The following is a 25,531-nucleotide window of genomic DNA, read 5'->3' as shown; positions in this document are numbered from 1 at the left end:
GTCAAAAAGTGAATGAGGGGTAGCTCAATAAGGATCAGCGGTGTATGGTGCAAAAAGGAAAGAACTGATGTTAGTGCGCTGAGGCGGCACCTATATAGGTACCACACATGTCCCTTCCAACGTGGATGATGCCAATGCGAAGCTGCAAAAAGCTACCCAACGGCACGCAGGGGTACTGCTCGAAAATTAGAGCCAGTCTGGCACCTGGGGATATTCACAGGTAAGGAATTTGCGGCTAGAGGTCTCTAACAGATATATTATGACATCACATATAATTTAGGCTATCGTAACAACAAATTAACTTGAATGAGGAGAATAAACTCTACATACTGTGTCTTAAACAATAGGTCCTATGTTCATAACATTTCAGTGGTGACTAAAAAGATTACTGGTAGGTTGTTGGACACCTTTCCATAAACCTCTGTTGTTAGGAGCCACTGTAAAATAGGGATTTTCATTCAATTTAAAAGATTCATATGTTGGAACTCTCCAGGAAGGAATTCCAAACATTTCTTGGGAAGGACTGACCCACTGATTTGTGCTCTTCATCGAAGGAATTTGAGAAGTAGGCTGTCAGAATTTTCCAGATTGCACTGTCATCCACATATCAGTGGTTTCTGAGTGGGACAGATCGAGGAGTAGGTGTACTGAGCATCCTGTGTGTGCTTCAGGCTAGTCTGAAGATACCTCTTACTTGTGTGGTAAACCAATTCAGAGATACAAAAATGGGAGGTAAGTGGTCAAACATTCTTGAGCCGGTTTCCATTCTGGTGTTCTATGTAGAGCTGCCCCAAGAACAGCAATGTGAATCTTGGGGACCCCTACTTATAAGAAGGTCCACAGCCACGTCTTGAAAGTACAAGTGATTGAACTAATCATTTCGATTCAGTGTCTGGGATGAAATGCCTGGTTCCTCAGATATGTTTAAACTTTGGCCCTAGGGTTGATATATGACTGCATATTCAGCTGCTTGTCTAGGATGAATCTAAGCAATCTGGCAAATCCAATAATGATCGAATAACTGCTAAGTATAGTTTTCTTTTAGCCAATTTTGCACCAGAATGTAGCATCTGGTAGGAGCAGTTAGAAGGAACTCTGTTTTTATAGATTTAGTTTAAGAGCTGGTGGGTCATCTACATCTTTAGATTTAGATTTGGGCGTCTTAGCTCCATGCGATATTATGTACCAAAAGCCACCTTGGACCCCTGCTCATGAAGCGGTCAAAATTTTGCCACAAATGGATTCATCCCACGGGATTTGTGCTTGCTTAAGAGTTGATTTGTAGGACGCTCTTGATGACTGGCTGGCTTGCGGGGAGTCTGCTTTAAGAGAATTAACTAGAAGTTTCTTTGCCTCCCTGCACTCTTTGTTAAACCAGGTTGGATCCACAGCAGGGGGCCTGGCATTTAGAGAGAAACATTTATGGAAGAAGCGCTTTTTGAGTTCCTCAAACCACCTATTGTGGGTTTAACATCACTGGGATCTAACTCAGGGAAGGAAACAAAACTGGAAAGAAATAAAACTGGAATAAAATCCTGCTAAAATTGAGCACGGACTCTCTCTTTTGATCCACATGATCCCACTTAACCTTCCTCCGATTATTACTGATAGTTAAGTCGTCAGTCGTCGTTAGACAGTATTTTATTTTGGGCCACATTACCTGGAGTACCCAGAAGGGAGAGAGACCGTGGAAAATGATCACTTTCAAAAACGAGGCAGAACTTCCATATGAATTATGCTATCCCAAAAGTTAACATCTATAAGAATGTAGTCAATGCAGCTTCGGTATGTACTCCTCCTGAATGTTGGGCGCCACTCTAGATCCAACTTCGTTCTGCCGTTACAGGCTCTCTGGTGACCGCATACACAAGTCCAGCATTTGAAGAGCTACCTTAGAAAGGGTTTGTAGTTAGGGTCTTGCAGCTGGGGTATACCCCAAAACAAGTCCTCATTGTGAACAACTTCCTGCAGTAGAGGAAAGGGTTCAAAAAGATGTAATAAAATCCCCACCTACTATTACAATGGTCGCCGCTCTAGTTTTGGAGAGGGTGCCTTAAGAGGTGCAAAACTGGGGATTCAGCTGTCTTAGGCAAACCCTTGCTATAAACGTTAAAGAGCACTAGATGGACGTTATTCCCTACTAAAACTTAAAGGTCCAAAAATTCTGGGGAATCAAGGGGTAACTGCCTTATACTGTAACTCAAAGTAATCTTTAGCCATACAGCTAGGTCCTGCGATGGTCTTCCAGTCTGGGATTTACAAGCTGGAACTTGGAAGGACATGAAGCGTTGCCTAAACGAGGGGATGATTTCCCAGGTTTTCTTAAACATGATGATATCGCACTGGCCTATGAATGCCCCCCAATCTTCCTGAATGAGCTTGCTTCCAAGCCCACATATGTTCCATGAGACCACAGTAAAAGTATTGGCTGAGCTAGGCAGGGAAGAAGCCTGAGGTGCTTGGGAAACAATTAATGGTTCACTAGAAGGAAGACCCAAGGTAAATTCATAAGTGGCTGACAGCACTTCAGGGCAAGTGGGCAAAATTGATGAAGAGTTGGAAATACAAGAAAGTGTTATCGGAATACAAGTAGCACCTCTGTTAGCTAAAGGACCCTCAGGGACTCGGTGGGTGTTGGTGCTTCTCCCAGTGCGGTCGGCCACCAGGAGTTGTCCCAGGCTGAGAGGGTGGAGCCAAGGATGAGGACCTCCATTTTGTCTGAGTTCAGTTTCTGGCGGCTATTCTTCATCCACTCGGCAATGGCTTTCATTCCTTCGTGGAGGTTGGTTTTGGTGGTGATGGGGTACTTGGTAAGGGAGAGGATCAGCTGGCTGTCGACGACGTAAGAGAGGATGTTGAGGTCGTGCAGTCGGGCGACGTGGGTGAGCGGTGCCCTGTAGACGTTGAACAATGAACCATGGCCCCATCTCCCCAATAACTCAAGTGCTGCGCAGGGAAAGAACTCATGCAATTCACCACAATACAATCCCCCCTCATGCATTTAGCCAAACAAACGCAGGAGTCTAAATACAAGTAAAATATCCTTAGACTCATCGATATCAATATCAGTGTTACACAGCAACCAGTGACAAACTTTGTTTTTCAGTCCACAGATTGGTTCTTCTCCGGGAGAGCTTAGGTGCAGCACATTGGTTAAAATTACAACAAAGGGGCAGCAGGCCAGAGGAAGATTAAGCCGGGACTGACTAGGATACTGCCGGAGGCTCAGCTTATGGCCCATAGGTGGTCAGTCTGCCAGAGCTCTAGTGCCATCAATACCTCCAATATCACCCTGCCCACCAGAACCTTGGGTGGCTCCTCCCTTTGGGGGTCACACCTCCTGCGCTGATAATTTGGGGAGGGGTAATGCCTGGTCCCTGGATGGCCTGAGTGGCCGATGTCGAAGTATGAACCAAGGTAGACTCCGAGGTAGAACACCTAGGAATAGAATTGATTTGACATGGGGTGCTAGGCAGAAGGCTCTAAGGACAGCAAATTAGCATGTGATTGCATTGGTATGACTCTGTGTTTCCAATTTGAAAAGTATGTCAATTAATGGAGACAAGTTTGCAGTGATCATGGTCTGAAGCTTTCCAAAAAGAACATCCCAGTCCAGGTTGGGAAATGCCACTGTGTCCCCTGGATTAGAAGGCATGTCTACAATCACCAAAGGTTGAGAGGAGTACGAGTCGGTCATTGAATTGAGGCCTCAGGCAGACCTCGTGAGCCTAATCCCTTTAGAAAAATTTCAGGAGAATCAATTATTTGAAAAATCGGTAGATGCCAAATAGAAAGACTGACTTAAGTTATCCCGCAGAAAGAAAATACAGAATATTCTTTATAGTCTTTTACATGTACTGGAGAAGCCAGATGAAGTAATCCTGCAGACAAAGTGTGATGACATGAGAAGTAGGAGTCAGTATGAAATTACAAGAGAGTAAAAAAGGACAGTGTTAAATCCAAAGAGAATTAATAGGTTTTATCTCCAACTACGGGCATGATTTATTACACAATAAGAAATTCACATGTGGTGCCAATTTAATTAGTTAGGAACCGTCAAAAAGAAAACAATGCATTGTGAATATGTGCATGAAATGTTGATACAAGGAAGAACAACTTACCATTGATGAGATTTTTTCAGGTGGATACTCTATCTGAATGCAGATTCCTCACCTTGTAAATACCGCGAGGCGCTATACTGGATCCAGAACTTTTTCTCAGCACTGCTTCGTGTGCTGGCAGATGGCATTGTGTGGCTCCGTCCCACCCCAGAAGTGCCACTGAAGCCGCACATCACTGTCAGCCCTGCACCCTCATGTCACTTTCATTCTCGACTCTGTGTGCCATGGGGCACGGTCACCAATAACTAAAGTGATGTGGCACCCAATAACTGACTCGGTGTGCAAACATCTAAATCAGGACAATTTTAGAACAGATGGAAAAGACACCATTCCACAGAACAGTGAGGCAGGCGTGCAGTGATTAGAATATCCACCAGGAAAAGCGTTACTAAAGTTAACCAACTTATTTTTCAGATGGATACTTCTAACCACAGAAGAGCTAATGCAAAATTTCCAGACTTAGAATGGCACTTGGAGATATTCAGAAGGTGAGAAACCTGCAGACCGAAATATATCCATTAGAATACAGAATGCAGAGGGTGATTGAGAAATCTATAGATGCCAAAAACATTTTAGGAAAAAATGAAGGTTGAAACTGATCAAAATGTCACTGTTACGGCTAGGAATGTATGCATCACTTGAAATTTTTATTAATCACTCCAAGTAAAGAATATTTATGAAAGAGGATTTATGAAAGTCGCTTTTTAGTAAACTTCTTAATCTCCCAAAGAGGCATCAAAGTGCATCAACACTTTTGAAAAGATACAAAATAATACACCTGGATAAACTGGTTTGCAGAATACATACGGATTATCCACCAAAGCTTGGCATCATTAATACAAATAAAGTCCTCTAGACCAGTTCTATTTAGCCTTTCACCCTATCGCATTGCTAGAGAACTGAACCTGGGAAGTAACACAATTTAGTCTCTGGGGTAGTGTGTTGCTTTTCCATGTAAATTGCTGGGAGAATTTCAATGAAATTCAGTTTTTTCATCAATGAAGTTTCCAGATCACATGATTTATAAGATACCTCTTTGGTGCAGCCACAGTAATGCCTGCAACTGTTTTTTTATTGGCCTCCAATCTTGGTAGCAGATATTTTGAAATCGGACAGAAAACAGAATTTTTGTAGTTAAGTTTAACATTCACGCTAGGTACTGCGTGTTTTTATTTCACATGCACGATAAGAGACTATTAGATCCTCCTGTGGTTCACACACAAGAGAATACTTGAGGTCACTGGAGCAAGATTCATACACTGACAATGCTGCCAGCCTATTTTGTCAAATACAAATGGATGAAGATAAAAAATAAAGAAACTCAGACAGCCCGTCGACTAACCAGTCATCACACCCGCAAGGCGTAAGCACATACTACTTTTAAAACAGCACCTACCAAACATCTTTGTTTTTCCCTTTCATGGTGATAGTCTGTGGCTCTTTAGAATGCTACCACCAATGGATAGCTTTTTTCCCAATAAAACCTGTCCGCTATTAAGGGTAAACTATGCCGCTTAAACATGACCATCAGTAAATTATTTTTAGCAACAGAGTAACAAGAAATTATTTCATAGTGGTACTGTGTTAATGAAAACAGAGTGTACAGAGGCCATAAAATCATAAAAATAGAAATGTAATATATACGGGCGCTTCACACACATGATCCACTTGCATAACAATCTAAAGTGCTTATGGAAAATTAGGGGGCGATTGAAACCATTGACAGTGGCACTCAACGTCCAACACAATTAAAACAATGTAATCATAGTGTAGACAAACTGATTATATTAATTTAGATGCAAGGTCTTACTTACATTGTCAGAAGTTAGGAGTGCTCCTTTTACTACTTTGTCCAAGGTTTCCAACACTTCACCACCTACAATGTCCTCTGAAAGTTCTGCTGTGCTATCCGTAGAAGAGCTGACAGATGGTGTCCCATTTTCAGTGAAGGGGAGCATAAATGAAGCCTTGCCACCTGGGAGTAAAGGTTCAAGATATGTAGAATCTACCTTATAAAACTGCATATTTATTACATAATGTTTCTGTATTCGCACGAAATAATCTCTTCCTGTGAAGTTCAAAGTGTACGTTTATCTGACATGTATCATCCAATCACCAATGAAGCCAATCAGGTACATGTCAGATGCGTTCTAAAGATAAACCTTCACGTGGCTGTTGAATGTGGTTGCTGTCAACAATGCAAGTGCTAATGATATTCAGTTACACCAAGCACTGATATAAAGGTTCACAAAAAGATACACCACTGCAATCACCACCAATGCAAACACCCCGCCCCACCACCCCACTAGGCAGAGGTAAAATTGTGATTGTGGCACAGAAGCAGTAATTCTGCTGGAGTCATTTCTGCCAGTAATGCAAATACCATTTGTGGAATTTCTACCATTGTGTACAAAACCCCAGCATGTAAACTTCTAATGAAGAGGTATGTTTATCTAACTCTTGTTCCACTTTCTATGAATCAAATTCTGATATCATACTGCAAAAAGAAAACATAATCTTGCTCTGGTCCTGGTTCGTGTGGAGAGATGTAATTAAATGATTTGTGTGGAGAGCTTTAATGGAATTTACCATGAAAGCCAATAAGGTCAAGTGGCCAAGATACTTAACTTTACATCTGAAGACCTAGTATCAAATCATGATATTCTGACCATATCCATTGAGATGCCAAATGATAGTGATTTGTGAAGACAGGGCAAGCTCCAAAGCAACAGTAGTAGTATCACTGTTAGCATCCAAGAACGCAATTGTATGGACTTCATGACCTGACCAATGGCACAACTACTTCCCTTAAATAAGCCATGTGTGTGATTGATCTGTAAATGTGATTAAATATTTATTTCAGTGGATGTAGCAAGTCTGCTGTACTTGCACCATGTTTTTGTTCAGAAACATTTTGGCACAATGTCTGACAATTGCTTGCTGAATTCCTCCATTTGTTAAGGTTGGTTTTGAGGATGGTGTTTTGGTAGTTTGATTCACTGTTCTGGTGGCTTTACTGGAACACATTGGTTGGAGTGGCAATGGAAGCCAGACATTGCAAGAACTCCTGAGACAATGCACACATTTTACAGTCGCCTGCATCACACCTATAACATATAGACAACAGCCACATAAGGAAGAAAAAGCCATGTGCTGTACAGTTTACATATAACTGAGTGACAACATTAAATAAGATTGCTCACCTTTTCCTTGCTGTGCTTTTATCAAGCAATTGGTTAGCAGTTCTGTGCAATGGCTTTGTAATATTCTTGCATGTGAAAGAACCTGTGAATCAAGCTTCTCCCCATTTACTTCTTCTTCACTTGTCAAATCTGAGCTGTAAAGTGCCAATGCCGTAAACAGAAGCCAGGAATAGTTGTGTATGTATGGCTGAATAAGCCTTTGTTGATCACTGATCCTAGTGGTCACCACTGGATAAACTGTAGTGCTGTGAGTAGGCAAATGGCTAAAACAGAAAATTGGTTTGCATATTACAGATTGGTCAGTTAAATATCAAGGAAGTTAAAACACAATGTTAGCTTAGAGAGCCTTTATAATTCTTATAATCATACTGTGTAATGTCCAGCAGTCTCATTTACAGAGCTATGCAAACACTAGCTCTTAAAATATATATATTTTTTATTTTGTATTAGGCGTTAGTACAATACAGCCTTGGCTACAAGAGAAGCAGAGCAACTACACGTAAGTAACTTTTTCTTACACATCCAGATGCCTTCGTGCCTTAAAACATGAAAAGAGATGACCAAACTTAACATTGCGGAAATATGGGGACAGCTAGGCCAATCAAGGCAACAGGTATTTAAAGTACAGCCTTGCCAACTTAAGGATCTTCTCTACAGTTTGTGCCCAGATAGTACCATTTGCAAGATGCATTTTAAACTTCCATTCTCAGAGACCAGGGTTGGTTTCTGTAAATTCCCAGATGTTGTAGTCGTTTTGGTGGCGATGACCATAACCTATTTCAATTTTACGTTAATAAGTAATACAGAACAGATACCAATGACAAATGGAGGTCTCGGGAACTTTTGTTTGAAAGTTGTGGTTCAAATGAGTGACAAATGAGAAGCACCACTAAGTCTCTTGATCTGCGTACGCAGTAAACAAATCTCATCTCTTTATGACTGAAACAGACTGTAGCATGTGCCTAGTGAAAGAAGCCATCAATGAAACCTAAAAAATAGATCCTGTGAGGATTGTTTCAGTGACTTACCATGCCATCACAGAATTGCAAAACTACCATTGAACATTACTGTATAATAATTTTATTCCCAATAACCCAGCAGTCTCAGGTTCATCCTGACCGAAACGCGGGATGAGGCTGAAAGATCGGAATCATAGCCCGAACATCCCATACTTGCTGTTTGGGAGGCTAGACCCGAAACTGTGTCGTGTTCAGAACCGCTCCGATGAAGAGGAGCTTCTGAGAGAGAGTCAGGTGTGACTTCGGCTCATTGATGGAGAACCCCAGGGAATGCAGGAGGTCGGCCATAGTCTGGAGGTGGGAGACAAAAGCCTGGGGCGAGCCCCTCTTCAATAGCCAGTCGTCGGGATAGGAGCGGAACCCCATATCTGCGCAGATGAGCTGGGACCACCGCCATCACTTTCGTGAACACCCGAGGAGCGCTGGTAAGGCCAAAGGGGAGCACAGTAAACTGAAAATGCTTGTGGTCTACTGTGAACCATAGGTAACGCCGATGGGCTGGCAGGACGGGGATGTGAAAATAAGTGTCCTGCAAGTCCAACGCTACCATCCAGTCTCTTACAAGATCTTGAATTTGAACCTTACTTCCAGCAGGAACCAGTGAGAGCAGTGATATGTGGCCTTTATGCTGCGTTTCGTATGCAACAGACATTTCACTGCCAGCAATACAGCACTTAATTACACAATGCTGCAGTTGCAGGTGGCAAAATGCATGTAGGCACGGTGGGTGCAAGTTTAACAGCATCGAGGGTGCGTCAATGTTTGTCCCGTAGTGGTTTGGTCTCACTCAGAGACGTTATATATCATTCTGGTAACTTCACTCTAATGTTTATAAAGCATACAAATAAGTGTCTTGAGGATGCCATGGTAGGACAGGTAGGATGGTAGGATGAGGGCTCTTCTCAGTTCAAATCTGTCAATCAAAAAACAAAATCAATGTTGTGATGTGTACCATGAATATCTTGAATCTCTATACCAAAGTAGCTCATGAAGGTTTAGGAATAACTGATGACGATTTGTTAAAATCAGAAACACAAGGATTGAATAAAGTGTTTGTATCACAATCACTGGTTCTAACTCTGCATCAAATGTTGCATGCTCATAAGCAGAGAGACTTATATAAAATTATTTTAAGAAACATGACAGAGAAATAGTTTAGAAATATATATATATATATATATATATATATATATATATATATATATATATATATATATATATATATATATATATATATATATATATATATATATATATATATATATATATATACACACTCCACTAACAACATATTGGCCTTGGTCAAGAACAAAACATATTCCCGCCTAAGGCCTTATCAGACGAGGAGAGTGCAGAGCTGGATCTCGCACTCATAGAGGAGGAACTGGGTACCGCCTTAGGAGACCTGCATACTGGTAAGGCCCCAGGGCCTAATGGCTTCCCATCTGAATTTTTTAAACGATATTTTTTTGCAGCTACAGCCCCATTACCGTGGGGTGGTAGAGGAGGCCAGGGAGCGGGGCTGTTTGCCTCGGGGTTGGAGACACTCGGAAGTGGTGGTGTTCCACAAACCTGGTAGACCCCCTGACCAGCACGCGTCATATTGCCCTATCTCTCTACTCAACGTGGAGGCCAAGATTCTGGCTAAGGCTTTGGCCAACCGCCTTCGGCCCCATATCACTTCCCTAGTACATCCAGACCAGGCCGGTTTCATGCCCCAGCGGGCGACTCATCATAATATTAGTCGAGAGCATGTTGCTCTTGCTGCCGTTCAGGGGTTGGGCAAAAGAGCAGCATTGTTACTGGCAGATATGGATAGGGCATTCGTCTCTCTCAGTTGGGTATATTTATTCAAGCTTTTACGCAGGCTGAATATTGAACCTCGCTTCCTGTCCTACCTGACATTGCTCTACAACGACCTCACCGCATCAGTGCACGTAGCTGGCTCTATCTCTTCCACATTTTCTATTGGACGGGGTGCCAGGCAGGGTTGCCCCTTGTCTTCAAACTTGTTTGCATTAGCTATGGAACCCCTGGACGCCTGGGTGCGGATCGATGCACAAGTGATGGGCTTTGAATGGGCACACGGACTGTCGGACCATATTGCTCTGTATGCAGACGATGTGCTCTTCTTTCTCACCAATTTAGACAGGACGGGGCCGAAGCGGATTCGCATCATGCAGATTTTCGGGGGAGTCCTCTGGCTTATATATGAACCCTCGAAAGTCCACTCTCTAGGTTCTCAGGGATGCGGCGGGTCTCGGCTCCTGGGCATCCTCCGTTCTGGTAGTCTCGGGGTATGAAATATTTGGGAGTGCTTCTATCAGACTCGCCTACCACATCTTGGGACACAAATCTGGCTCCAATATGGGACTGTGTACGGGAGGATCTTAAGACTTGGTCCCGTATGCCATTGTCTATATATGGCAGATCGGCCATCTTCAAGATGGTCTTGCTCCCCCGCTTATTCTACCATCTGCAAAATCACCCCTTTCTGATCCCACCCAGATGGTTTCGACAGGTCAACGCGGCCCTGGGACAGTTTCTGTGGGCCGGTGGAGAGGCAAGAGTTGCCCTACAGACGTATTTTCAATCTACATGCAGTGGGGGGCTGGCGACCTCTCATATTTCATTGTCCTTTATGACCTCGCACCTGTATGTCCTAAATGAATGGTGGCCGACCCAACTTATGCTGTCGAAATGAGGTGCATGGGGGATCTCTCTTTACACACTATACTATACTCTGCACCACTGCGCAACTCCTTGCCGTCTGATACGAAGGTGGTATTCCAAATCTAGCGGCAGGCTCGACAGAGGATGGGCTGGTGGAATAGATTGACGCGGGAGACTCTCCTCTGGCACAATGGGAGACTGCCGCAATTGGCTACTGTACCTGGGTTTCGTGGGTGGGATAGTTTTGGTATCTCTACTCTGGGTGACGTAATGCAGAGGCTGGTCCTGAAGCCCTTTCAAGATCTACAGAAAGATTTCCATATGCCGAAAACCCAATTCTATAGATATCTTCAATTCTGGCACGCTATTTCCCCTAGTTTGGAGGGCTTAAAGTCATTAGCCGAGTTTAGCCTGAGGCGAAGGTGTTAATGGGAGATCTCCAAGACCAAAAGATCTAAAAAATTTACCAATCCCCGATTACTCATAGCTCCCCCACGCTGCAGAAACTCAGAGAGGCCTAGGAGGGTGATGTCGGCCCACTGGAAGAGGAGGACTGGACTGAGGCCCTAGCCTCCCGGCTGGGGCTGCCATAGCTGTAAGTCTACGCCTTATCCAGTTCAAGTACCTTAATCGGGTATACTTCACCATGGTTAGGTTGTGGAGGGCAGGTTTTGTGGATGTGTGTCTCAGATGCGAGCGGGAGGAGGGTACACCGATTCATACAGTCTGGTACTGCTCTGCTTTGTCTGGCACTGCTCTGCCTTGGCACGTTTCTGGAGGGGAGTTATGGCCTGCCTCTCAGAAGTGTTGGGGTGGGACCTTTCCTGTTCGCCAAAGCTGGTACTCCTACATGTTATGGACGGAGTTGGGGGGCAACATATACAAATGCCATCTTATGCTGCTGGGGTTCACTCTGGCTAAAAGAGATGTTGGCAGGGCTTGGAAGGCACCGGTAGGGCCCTCAGTGTCCACATGGAAGAACGGTCTGGACCTCTACATGGGCCTGGAAATTCCCATCTTCACGGCAAGAGGGTACTAGGTTAAACATTTTAAAATCTGGAAGCGATGGGCGGACTACCGAGGCTTGGAGCCCATCTCTACGGCAGGGGCCCTCGACCCGGCTTAACTCTATTTTGTTGACGCAGGACATAGTCTCATGTGCAATGACAGGCCATACTTTTCGCAGAAGGTGCTATTTTATGTTAATGTGCTGCTCTGGGGTGGAAGTTAGTGCGATGGGGGGGTGGATTTGTGGGGTTATGGTTACTATGCTGGTTTTTCCTTTGTATTGTTCTCCATTTTTCCTTGCTTTGCTCAAGTCAAATTCATGATGATATACGTTCCTTATGCAGAAGTTTCTGGTGTACAGAGCTCTGCTCTATATGTGCTATTTGATGAATAAAATCTTTAAAAAAAAAAAAAAAAAGAACAAAAAGTCACTCAAAATTCTGCACTATACTGCTGATAAATCTTAATGGATATCAATAGACTGATAAGTGATATACCACAGAGAGGCACCAACTTGAAATCACAAAATTCACACGTTCATTCACATTAGTCCAATTCGTATCCATAAAAATGTTCTCTGCAATAATTTGTGTCAACTTGAACTTTATTTACTTATTCAATTCCTGATCAAATAACACACATTGCAACTAATGTGTTTTAATCTCCCCCCCAAAAAAAATATCTTCAGAGGTAGTCTTAATTACCATCAGCTTGATTGTGTTATCAACAAGTTTGTAGATCCAGTTCATGACAAGTCTCAGTCACCAAATGCTCAGAACAAGAGTATAAAGGTCAAATGTAGCTGCACGTGTGCTTATAACCTCAAACTCATATTGTGGTGTCCACATCACTTATAACTTCAAGTTGGCATCTCTCTGTTGTGTCCCATTTGGAATCTCAAGACTGTGGGCAACTAGCCAATGGAGGTGAGTACAAAGCAGATTAAGAAGGGAACATCTAAGATATTGGTACAGTTAGATTTAAGATGGATTGAAAAATTGGACTCAGTAACACCAAGAGTGGTGTTACTTGGTCGCCATGGTGACCAAGATTCATATGTATCCCAAACGGATACCATAAAGAATAAGAGGGGAATGGTGGCATGGCACACGTAAGCCCTGATTTAGACAAGGACAGAAAAGGGTGAGGAATTTCAATCACGCAATAAATACGGTTACCCCACTGTGAGATATTTAGAGCACCGGGATAGTATTGCACAACTGAAATTCTGATCCCTGTACAAATTCCCGTTTGAACAAGCATTGGAATTTAACTCCTACAGCTCGTAATCAGGACAAATATGTAAATTATGTAAATCACCAATAACAATTTTGTTGTTTAAGATTTTTATTAAAGGATGAAATATTCTACTCTGAACAGAAACTTATTTAAGTGCGTTAGAGATGTAAGTTTGATCCAAACAAGAATTCATTGCAAGAAAGAGATGATCACATATCAAATGATTTCAGTCGAACATGGGTTACAGAGAGAACTATGAAACAAAAATGAGAAAAGACTGTCGAAAAAGTATGGATCTGAAATCATTTATTTCATGCACAGTTATGGAAAGGAAAGCCACTAGTAACTATGATGGAAAAAAGATACAAACGCTATACAATGGATGTAGGATACAGTTAAAGGAAGCACCATAACAATAGACATGTCTGTAGAGGATACAGGTAGAGGAAGCATTAGAACAATAGACATGTCTGTAGAGTTTATTTAAACACAAATTAGAAGCATTATAGGTATTGGCACTATAACAAGGTGAAGAAAGGTTCTCTTTTAAGCAGAAACTGGAAATGATTTGTTACATTAAGAGTTGCCAAACGGACAGCCGCTTAAAACAATGATGAACAACATGGCACGGAGACTTCACGTTGGACATAGGACATGTGTAAAGGAACAAACTAACATTCTTTTTGTAAAATATATATTTAATGGGATTTTTGCTACATAAGTGAAAGAGCACATGGGGCACAAACTGATCCGGTCTATACATCATTTTTGGTAAACTAAATCCCACAGGACATTTCTAATCAGTCAGCTAATTTTTTTAATTGGCATTTCAAAGACATACAAACAGAGGCAAATTTAGGAGGAAAAGGTTGAGCACGTACAGCAAGGGATGAACACTTCCTGATCACATCTTGCACATATCCATCAAGTAATACAGTTTCGTCTGCAATACGGTCTACCAGGTTGACAAGCAACGATAGCTCCCACCTCCACCATCCCTTAGCACTCATCTGACAATAGGCCTGTTCATGGTCTCCGGGCTTCTAGCCGGGATTCCCCTAATTGGACATCTCATCGTCCTCATGTGGCGTTGTGTCAGCTTTTGTCTCCACCACCCCCCGTTACTTTCCGTCACAGTCTGTGTGGGTGACCCCTGCGCAGCCCTCTTCTCCAGGTACAGTGCCCAGTAGTTCTTGGGTCTGTTACGGGGTGGCATCAGCTCGCTATATAGTTCGGTTTGCGTACAACCGAACATCATGTCGCGAGACCACCCAGCGAGGGTCGGTGCCGGACCTCGCATCCAGGTAATTGCAACGCCTCTCTTTGCCACCAAGAGAGCCATGTCCACCAGTCTTCTGTGTTCAGGTAGAATTTCTTTAAAGAACCCCAATAGTGCCAGTAGCCGTGTGGGTTCTAGCAACAGCCCAGTAACCCTGTTCACTTCGCCTTAGACCGCAGCCCAGTAATCTGAGATTCTCGGGCAGTTCCAAGCAAGATGCAAAAAGTCAGCACTCTGTTCTCCGCATCTTCCGCAGCGAGGGCTGTCTCTAAGCCCGTAACGAAATAGCCTCGCATTTGTGTGGTACACTCTGTTCAGAAATTTGTAGTGCAACAAACGATGTCTGCCATTGAGCGACACCCTCCTTACATTCGCGCAACAGTATCGCCTGCGATCTCCCGGGAGATCCACCGCTAAGTCGGCCTGCCATGCCAAACGAGGCTTAGTATAGTCAGTCGTGCATTCAGAGCGCGTAATACGGTACAGGTTCGTGATTTAATTTGGTCGGGGACTTAGCGTTGACAATGTAGTCGTATGCCAGTACCGTCTGTGGTTTAGCCATATCATCGTCCAGCAATTCCTTCAAGGCTAGTCGAACTCTATGGAACTGGATCAGTCAGCTAATTGTTCTCAATAAGTAATACACTATTATATATCTCAATACTCTTTTTTTATATAATGTTCTTGGGGAGTCACAATATTTGCCAAGTAACAGACACAGTGGAAGAGAACTAAAACAGCTATGCTACATGCAGTGTAGCCAACATGTTAACCAGTATGGCATCCAGTGGTTATAGTACAATTTTAGGTACTGTATCAATCTATTAGTGATGGCTCCCTATTGTGCAGAGATTTCTAGTACTACCATGGGGCCTAGGGGGATCTCAGCTTTTCTAAAATGCTATCTCCAACGCGCTATGCCTCAGTGGCATTAAGGTGTGCCTCCGGGGGTCACCCCTGCCTCCCCTCAATCAGGGTTTTGGGAGTGGTGCTATCTGTTTTATCTACTACCCTACTGTCTCATGTTCGCAGCACTTCCGCCCACAACCCAGCTATCAGGTGACTACGTATCCCTTGGGTGTCTTTCCCCATCAGTGCTCTTTGCTCTGGCCCACATTTCAACATCTCATTCCCAGGCCATTACTGTGGGTCCTATCTTTGCTTTCCATCTTAAGCCAACATGTCTTCGTGCAAGGACTAAGGCCTTGGGTCTGAGGGAATAGCCCTAGAAGGCACACCTCCGCTGTGCAGGGCAGCGAGCATGCCAGCACTTCATTAAGAACAGATAGAACTGTGAGCCAATAGTCTCGCAGTTTTGGGCAGTCCCACACCATATAGTAAAACTCAGCATCAAGTTCACCGCATCTCGAGCAGTGCTGATCTATGTTCCATTACATAATTTGGAGCCTGTCTGAAAGTGAGATAAGTTATGTGAACTGAATACATTTAAAATTGTTATTTCTGAGTCCCGGTTCGGGCCACCAAAGGCCTTACACCACTGTGCCTGAGTTAGCTCCCTGTCCAATAGGGATTCCCATCTTCCCATGTGTGATACAGCGGCTTCAAGTAATTTCCGATAATGCTGTATATAGCCACTTCACTATGTGACGTGTCAACTCTAGTGTCACCATCACTTGAAGCATTGCGTGCGTGTCCAGCTCTGGTCCGCCCTCATGCCACAGTTCTCTGAACGTTCCCACCAGGGCATAGTAATGTAAAAACTATCCTGAGGGGAGACCATAGTGTGTTAGGAAGTCACCCAAAGGAATTAGTTTCCCCATATTGGAAATAGTTTATAACTGTCATTATGCCTGCCACTGACCAATCTTGCAGCTGGCGTTACGTGAATTGGGAGAGACTATCTCTTTCTGGAAGCCCTACTAAGGGGCGATCAGGAACAAGTAGGAGGGGCCACCGCCGCTTTCAAGAAGTGCCACCGGTGAGGGGATGATCACCTTTGGATGCAGGAGTTTGGCAAGTAACAACCCTTGATTATCCGACTGAGATACAGTGCCTAGTCTCCATGCCCTCCCCTTCCAGCCATTGGGCCAGGCATTGAAGCTGGGCTGCAAAATAATACAATTAAAAATCTGGGGCGACCAACCCGCCCACTTCCAGGGCCCTCCACAATACTGACAATAAAACAAGAAAGCATCCAGGTCCCTGAACCACTTTGGTGGGATCACGGCTGGGAGATTAAAAAATAACATAAAAGCCTTGGGAGCATAATCATTTTGGACAATGCCACTCAGGCTATGACTGGCAATTGAAGGGAAAGGCAGAATTGTAAGCAGGTCCTGAAGGAGCGTAACACAGGGCCCAAATTGCCCTCTAGGAGCGCGAAACACCTGTATTTGAAGGTACCGAAACGAGCAGGGACCCCAGTTTAGGCCACTCAGCAGTCATTAGTCGCTGTTGTTTAGGTGCTATGGAAAAGATATGGGACTTCCATTTTTTTGCCAGCATTCCAGTTAACATTGTGAAATCTTCCAGTATAAACAGGGTAGGGGTGCCCCCCTGATTCCATCTCTCAGGTATAAGAGTAAATCATCAGCATACAGTGATATAATGTGCTCCTTACCCTCCAATAAGAAGCCATGTCCAATAAGCTTGCTTAGCCTCCACACCGGCCTCAACAGTGCTAAGAATGCCTGGCTTCACCCTGGGGGTGCCCAGGAGTGGACACTTCACAGGGAAAGCCAGGAGGGGTTCCACAGCGGTATGAGTATCAGCGCCAGGAAGCCAAATAGGTGACACCGCAAGGTGACCGTCTGGTGACAGTGCGCTCTATAAATACCATGACATTTACATGTCGTGCTTCTTTCCGCCTAAAACGTACTGCCAGGGGCTCAATGGCAAGGGCAGATAAAAGAGGGGATAAGGGGCATCCTTGCCTGGTCCTAGGAACAAACTAACATTCAATGCAGACACTGAGTAGGAAAGAGAAGGAGACCAGATACTCTTGTTATGAAAAGGTCTGGGGTATATTAATATAATTGGAATATTAAAGTTTTTTTCTAGTTTGGGGGGAATGGAATGAATCTTTATAACACTGAATTAAGATCTCATAATGAGATTTCTTTTAGAAGCAAATGTAACCCTGAAAAAATCTTCATAACTTACAGATGTTTGTATAATAATCGGTAGACTACCATTATGAACTACAAATGAATGAGTTTGGACATTCGTAAAATATTAAAAAAAGAAAATTCAAAAAAATAATTTTGTGATAAAATGGTGAATTGGTTTTCACATGAAAGCGTGCTTAACATAAATGGTGGGAGAAGGCACAACTACTTATCATTCTTAAAGGAGGCAGTGACAAATGTCATTATTACTAAGCATTTTAACAACCTAAAAGTGGAGGAAGGACTTCCTATAATTGTATTCACCGAATCTCATAAAAAACTAAACATTGAAGGGCTCACAAAGCAGTGGAAGATTGGAGTGTTTTGGCTCACATCCAAACCCTTCATTTAGGTTATGAAATATTAGAAAGAAAATAAAGGGGAAAAAGTCTTCACAATACATTTTATTTGTAACACTACATAAGTTGGGCTTCCAGAATGATCAAATAGACTTGGCTGGTAAAAATAAAATTGGGTTGAAGGGTGACAGAGAAGATGCATACAGTAACATTCTTTCATTTGCATATGAGAATTCCTCAAATAAGCTTTCTTACTGGGCAGCTCTAGTCAGAGATCTGCTAGAACCCTGCTGGAAGAGACATTCAGGCCTATAAAGTTTCTGTAGGTGCTGATAATAGCTGACTTGTCTGTACATCCCACATTTGAACGACAAAATGATTGTAGAGCCAGCAAACAAATCGTAGCAGAAGCCATTTGAACATTAGCATACTTAGCAAAAAAGGATTTGTGAGGGTGTTGAGGAAAGTGAGAGAAGATTCACATGCACCTGAAAGAACATTACAGAAGCCCCCCTTTAAGGGCATGCATGCTGCAGCAGATCTCATCCGGGGCCAAACGACATATGAGGACAACACATCCACCCTGATGGAACTCCATGGGCTCCTTTGGCAGGTCTGCACAATCTTCAACACCGGCCTTATAATATGCATGTTTAGCACCCCTGCTTATTTTGCGGACAAGCTCACTATCTCGGGTAGCTATCTGCACACCCAAAGCCAGGCCACCACCAGAATAGAGATGTAGTATCTCCAGGGACAGGAGCAACATCCGGGTATCCATCAGGACTGCCCAAATGCTGTTGTAGACACACCTCTTTACGGAACACCACAATAAAGTAAGACTGCACTTCTGCTCCGCCTACCATGCCTTCCTCTCTTATCACTTGTTGACTGAATGCTTGCCTATAACCTTGTACACTGCTCAGCTGTCTTTTGGTTAGGGTTGTGGTATGCAAATAAAGCACATATAGATATCTGAATTTTATTGATATATGAATATGTTTCTGAAGGATACTTGTACCTTCAGATTCCTCAAATGCATGACTCCCAAAACAACATCACAAAAGGAGGAGGGCTCAGTACCACAGTGTTATTTTTTACACTCTGTAGCTCTAGTGAACTCTACAGTTGTAGAGAACTGTCATGGCCAACTGGATTGTATTCCTGATCTCCGACTCAAGGGTGTGGTACCTTAAAGTGATATGCAAGGAAGACCAAGCAACAAAGAGAGAATCATAACTCTTGAGGAAGGTATTTCTGTATATTCATGGTGGCCCTTAGAGTGTAGTTATTAGCCCATATGTATGCACATGGTGAGCCATCTAAAAAGGGTTGCAGTAAAAGCTCATCTACAGTCAAATGTATGGCCCTTTCCTCTCCCTTAAAAGAATACTGGGCATGTAAGATGACTAAAAGAGATTTTTTGAGAGACCTAAACCATACACCACCTTAGCATATTACATAATGAGTGTAGAACATGAAGCAGATGCTGACAGCTTTTGTTGTTCACATACTCACCCTGCTGATGCAAGTGACATGAAGAAGGTTAACTTTATCTAGAGCATTTTATATGCTTAGAATTGTAAGGAGATGTTCTTTTGCCTAGACTTTCCCAATACAGTTCAAGCTGAAGCCACACCCTTGTACTCGCTTGCTTTGATTATGTCAATGGGCAAAATGCCTCCTAAACACACTGCAATAGGTCCTGCTTTGGATTGTGCGCTCGCGCTATTCGCGGTGATTTAAGACTGCTGTTCCAGCGCTTTTAATTTTTTATCCTATACTAAAAATAATTTTTCTTTTTATCTGCTCGCTGTAGCGCTATTACTGGCCCCTCACCCACATATAAAACTTACTAAAGCACCGCTACTTTGCGGGTCCGGTTCTGGGGTGTTGTGGGAGCGCCATACTTATTTAGTTGTTGAAGCCAGACGCCGCCATATTGGTGCGGGTCGTGGCGCCTGATTAGGCAACTTACGCCGGCCTACTTAAGGCGGAACCCAAGCAGGGGCTCTCCTTGGCAAAGGTGCCTTGAGGACAGGCTGCCTAGCGCTGCTTTGGATTGTGCGCTCGCGCTATTCGCGGTGATTTAAGACTGCTGTTCCAGCGCTTTTAATTTTTTATCCTGTACTAAAAATAATTTTTCTTTTTATCTGCTCGCTGTAGCGCTATTACTGGCCCCTCACCCACATATAAAACTTACTAAAGCACCGCTACTTTGCGGGTCCGGTTCTGGGGTGTTGTGGGAGCGCCATACTTATTTAGTTGTTGAAGCCAGACGCCGCCATATTGGTGCGGGTCGTGGCGCCTGATTAGGCAACTTACGCCGGCCTACTTAAGGCGGAACCCAAGCAGGGGCTCTCCTTGGCAAAGGTGCCTTGAGGACAGGCTGCCTAGCGCTTGCTTTGGATTGTGCGCTCGCGCTATTCGCGGTGATTTAAGACGGCTGTTCCAGCGCTTTTAATTTTTTATCCTATACTAAAAATAATTTTTCTTTTTATCTGCTCGCTGTAGCGCTATTACTGGCCCCTCACCCACATATAAAACTTACTAAAGCACCGCTACTTTGCGGGTCCGGTTCTGGGGTGTTGTGGGAGCGCCATACTTATTTAGTTGTTGAAGCCAGACGCCGCCATATTGGTGCGGGTCGTGGCGCCTGATTAGGCAACTTACGCCGGCCTACTTAAAGCTCCACCCTTTTCAACGCGCAGCGGTGACGCGCAGGGTGGCGCCTTCTCTGCGCCTGAGTCGTGCCAGAGTCCTGCCCGTCTGCGCCCATCAGCGTTCCGGCAGTGGACGGGGCAGGACGGCTGGCTGGCTCTACTCTCTGATCGGTGCATTACTTTTACCTATTCAGATCATGTCGTACTCATACTCATCTGAGACCCTCTTAACATTCCGTCCTCCTGTAGGTCGCTGTCATTTTGTTTTTCCCGGTAGTCGGGCGTTAAGAAAAGGTTGCCCTGACTGCGGCTGGCGCCTTCCTAAATATGAAAAAGCCACTCCGACCCATCAACCACCCCCCATCGTCTGTCTACTTCTCAACACGCGTTCCTTAGGCTGTCACGCGCCGGACATTTGGAATCTGCTTTACAACTCGAATGTATCCTGTCTTTTTTTGACAGAAACCTGGCTAAATGACTCCTCGACCCCCGACTTAGTTAACGCTATCCCTCCTGATTATTCCATCTTCAGGAGAGACAGATCGTCTGGGCGAGGGGGCGGTGTGGCTATTATAGTCAACAAACAGCTGCACTGCACCATTTTTCCGGTCGATAACATTCAGGAGACTGAGGCCCTTGGCTTTACACTCCATCTTTCCTCATCTCAGGCCTGTACCGGCATCCTCTTATATAGAGCCCCTGGCCCTATAGGCCCTTTTTTGGACGAACTGCAGGTGGCACTCTCAGTCCCCTGCCTTAAATCGGAGCACTGTTTACTACTTGGTGATCTAAATATACACATGGATGATGATACTAATCCAGACACTATGAAACTGATGGATATAACTACTATGCTAGGATTGTCACCGCTCATCCATGAACCTACACATAACAAAGGTCACACCTTGGACCAAGTCTATTCCACCCTTCCTATTGACTCTCAAGCTCCGCAGCCGGTGTTGTGGTCAGACCATTATTTAATCACTTTTTTCCTTTCTTGTGTTTCATTCTCCAGAAGGAAACTTACTAGTCCTTCCAAGCGAATGTCCCGACCTTTTCATCTTCTTTCTAATGAGAGGCTACTACAGGCTATGGAAGACGTACCCTGTACCCTGTCGGGTAACGTAGAAGAAGATCTAGTCTACTTTATCGAATGGCTCACGGCAAGATTGGCGACTCTCGTTCCTGAGGAAATAGCCAAAGTGGGAAACAAGAGGCCCTCTGCTCCCTGGTTTACCTCTCAGCTTAGGGAAGCCCGCCAAAAATGCAAGAGAGCTGAAAGAGTTTGGCGGAAGGATTACAACCCCTTGGCAAAAGCCAAACTTAAAAACCTGACTAGATCCTATCACAAGATGATGTGGAATGAAAAAAAAACACATTTTGAACGTCGTATTGATGATGCTGGAAACACATGTAAGGAAATTTTTAAAATCGTCAAGGATTTCACTGCGCCGTCCCTGGGTACCCCGGCTCAATCCCATTCAAAACCTTGGTTGATCGAATTGGCACACTATTTTGTCAACAAAATAACGACTATCCAAGATTCCCTCGCTGGTTACTCCAATTACACTAAGGTTGATCTACCTGGTGCCCTCCCCTTCCCCAATCCAGCTTTGGCTCCCACTCTCTGGGAATTCCCCCCGCTAAGCCTTGATTCCTCGTTAGCCCATCTGACCGGGCTGAAGTCTGGCTCACCTTTAGATCCTTGCCCGATCTCTTGTCTTAACAAAATAGCCCCAGTCCAAAATGGTCCCATTAACTCCATTCTTAATTCCTCTTTGTCTTCTGGTGTGGTCCCCCCGGCGTGGAAGTGTGCGCTCATTCTTCCGCTCCTAAAAAAACCAGCCCTAGATCCTACTGTCCATGCCAACTATAGGCCTATATCTCTCCTCCCCGCCCTGGCGAAAGTGGGAGAAAGACATGTGCACAGATCAATCTCAGATTTCATCGAAGAGAACGATCTGTTGCACAACACCCAATCCGGTTTTCGTGCCAATTACAGCACGGAGACCGCGTTGCTGGAAGTCACTGTCGCTATTAGAGAGGTGTTAGATGCGGGAGGAAAGGCCATGTTGGTCATGTTGGACCTGTCGGCGGCGTTCAACACCGTTCCCCACGAAACCCTCCTAATACGACTCTGGGAATGCGGTCTTCGGGGGACGGTGTGGAACTGGCTTAAATCCTTCTTAGCCGACCGCCGACAAACGATCCGGGCGCCTCCACACTCCGCCGTTATGGCACCTCTGGAAGTAGGGGTCCCTCAGGGGTCTATTCTTAGCCCCCTGCTTTTTAACATCTTTCTGGCCCCCCTTGCAGAGGTGGCGGAGTCCTTTGGCGCCCAGATCGTGTCTTACGCTGACGACACCCAACTCTTGTTTACCCATAACAAGAACGAGGTGTTCGACGGGAGCCGCATCAGAAGTTGCTTAGAGGCGGTCTTCGGTTGGTTCAGAGAGCATGGTCTAAAGTGCAACTCCAATAAATCGAAGTTGCTATTCTTTGGCTATGCTACTGAGCCAGCTTGGAAAAGCTGGTGGCCGCAAGACCTGTTTCCACCTGCAAAGGCAAGTGTTAAAGCTAAGAATTTAGGAATCATTATTGATAATGACCTAACTTACGGGCCCCAAATATCTAGCCTTTCGGGGAAATGTTTCGGCATCCTCCGGATGCTTAGAAAATTTCTCCCCTTGATTTCCATCAATCACAGAAGGGTCATTGTTCAAGCACTTGTCGGGTCCAGATTGGACTACGCAAACGCCCTATATCTAGGACTTCCTAGATACCTTGTGAGGCGACTTCAAGTAGTCCAAAATTCAGCTGCCCGCGCCATCTATGGGCTTCCTAGACGCGCAAGTGCCTCTGATCTGCTCAAAGAGCTGCACTGGCTTCCTATAGCCAAGAGAGTTCTGTTTAAGAGCCTGACGTTGACCTTTAAAGCCCTTCATGCTATCGGCCCCAGTTACATCAGGAAACGTCTGTCTCTTTATAAACCCAACAGAGCTCTACGGTCCGCCTCTCTGTCTAAAATGGTAGTCCCGGCCATTAAACGCGGCCGCTCCTTTCATCACTTGGCTCCTCGTGCCTGGAATGAGCTTCCGCTTTCTCTTAGACAGACCCCTAGCCTTCTGTCTTTTAGAAAGGCTTTAAAAACTTGGCTCTTTACCAGATAGGCTTGCCGCTTTCCCTTGCTGTTGTGTCGTGTTGTCGTCCTTGAAGGTTTCCTTCGCCAAAGCGCCGGGACACTCCTTTTGGAGTAGCTGTTGCGCTATAGAAGAACCATAATAACATAACATAACATTCAGAAGATACATTGTTCCTACATCTCAAACCTTGCAATCATATACCCCCAGCCCTTCTGACTCTGCACCGATTTCCACATTCATGCCTGATCACTGTTCTGGTATAGTGAATAACACAGTATGCCCTGCATGGAATCCGATCAAGGTTCTTCCAAAAACAATCTCTAAGTCATAGGCCAGGAGGCTTCAATTCCAACACACTCTTACAAATTAAAATGTAATTTCTAGAAATGGTAGTCATTTTTCTCAGTACAAGCCAGCAAACATTGAAACTCTCTACACTTAAGAAAACAACAAAACATACTAGCATTCCAGAGGGATACAAAAATATGGCACTTCAAATCTGAATTCATCTTTAAAACACAGCAATCTTGTATACAAAGAAACACAACTTCAAGGAACCAGAGCATGTGTTGTCTGTGAATCCTGTGAAATACCCCAAAGATAATCCTGCTATATGTTACAATAAGGCCTGCCACTGGAATGATTGGCTAAAGCACCCACAATGTTGTGATTGATTCATTACTCAGCTATGTTGAAAAAAGATTACAGACAGGATAGTCCATTCATTATCACATACCTCATACACATTTGTACATACATCAGTATAGATTTGTCACAATAGCTATGCTTCAAAGTTCTCTTGACAATGTGAGTGTTATGATGCAACACTAGTGGCACCTGCATAGATGGCCTGAATCACACTGTATTCATTCTCACAAACCCTATAAACATTTGCATGTTTACCAACAGAAGGAAGCTGGCTGTGACAGGATCAGCTCACTTGTTCAGACACAATACAACACATTCAACTCTTCCCACACAGGATATACTACAACCACATACTATTCAATTAGAGATACAGGTTTGACTGTAATGCTCGGGGAATCTGGGTGCTACTTTGCTAAACTGTTGGCACTTGCGCACTGATGCAAGATAAAATAGTACAGACAAGAAGATTAACGTGACAAACCCATGAACAATGCCTTGATCAAGTTGAGGTCTTAAAGACAGGCCACAAAGGGTTTAGGTGGGGAAATGTTTTGCAATCCTCTCAGAAACATTGCCATAACAGGACAACGCAAATTACAAGATAAACGATGTGCCTGCCTTAAATGGAATGTCTAAGTTTGTTCACATCACAAAGTGAAGATCTGTCGTCTGTGTGAACCTGATTCTTTCATGGAAGGCCAGTGAGCAGCTACGTCTAGTACCTCTGAAAGCAAACAGTCTGTTGATAATGTTTTCCTTTCTAGTTGCAGCCTGTAGGACCATGCTTTATAGGCATGGGTGTATTATCATTCTGCAGTTGCAGAGGCTCTGGTTTCATCAGTTGAGGCAAGGAAGAGGCATACAGGGTTTCAGCTGAACAGTGTATACACGATCTTGGAACCCAATCAAGGGGCATGAGAATAGCATAGGCTACACATCTTATTTTTTAATTCACTCCTAGGATCAGACGTACAGATCAAAATCATACTGCAGATGGAATGTGCAATCCATACGAATAGCATCCAGCCAAAGTATATTTCCAAGGGAATTCCAAACAGTTCATTATGGAGTAACCTCATTTACACTTATCACAAGGCATCTTTGTCTA

At 44.1% G+C, this 25,531-nt stretch overlaps 1 protein-coding gene across 1 annotated transcript in view; it reads right to left on the bottom strand.

The window, feature by feature from the left end:
* ZZEF1 (zinc finger ZZ-type and EF-hand domain containing 1) overlaps positions 1–25,531 on the bottom strand; it is a 1,627,273-nt gene that overhangs the window by 683,670 nt on the left and 918,072 nt on the right. Inside the window, exons 36-37 of the mRNA XM_078679684.1 lie at positions 7,325–7,587; positions 5,936–6,096 (exon numbers count right to left, since the gene is read on the bottom strand). Coding sequence (XP_078535810.1) covers positions 5,936–6,096; positions 7,325–7,587 — 424 coding nt within the window. The remainder of the gene's footprint in view (positions 1–5,935; positions 6,097–7,324; positions 7,588–25,531) is intronic.

Source organism: Lissotriton helveticus, chromosome 3_1 (genome assembly GCF_964261635.1).
Source record: "Lissotriton helveticus chromosome 3_1, aLisHel1.1, whole genome shotgun sequence".
NCBI lineage: Eukaryota > Metazoa > Chordata > Amphibia > Caudata > Salamandridae > Lissotriton > Lissotriton helveticus.
Note: the sequence above shows the minus strand (reverse complement) of the source record. Positions and strands in the feature narration are given on the sequence as shown.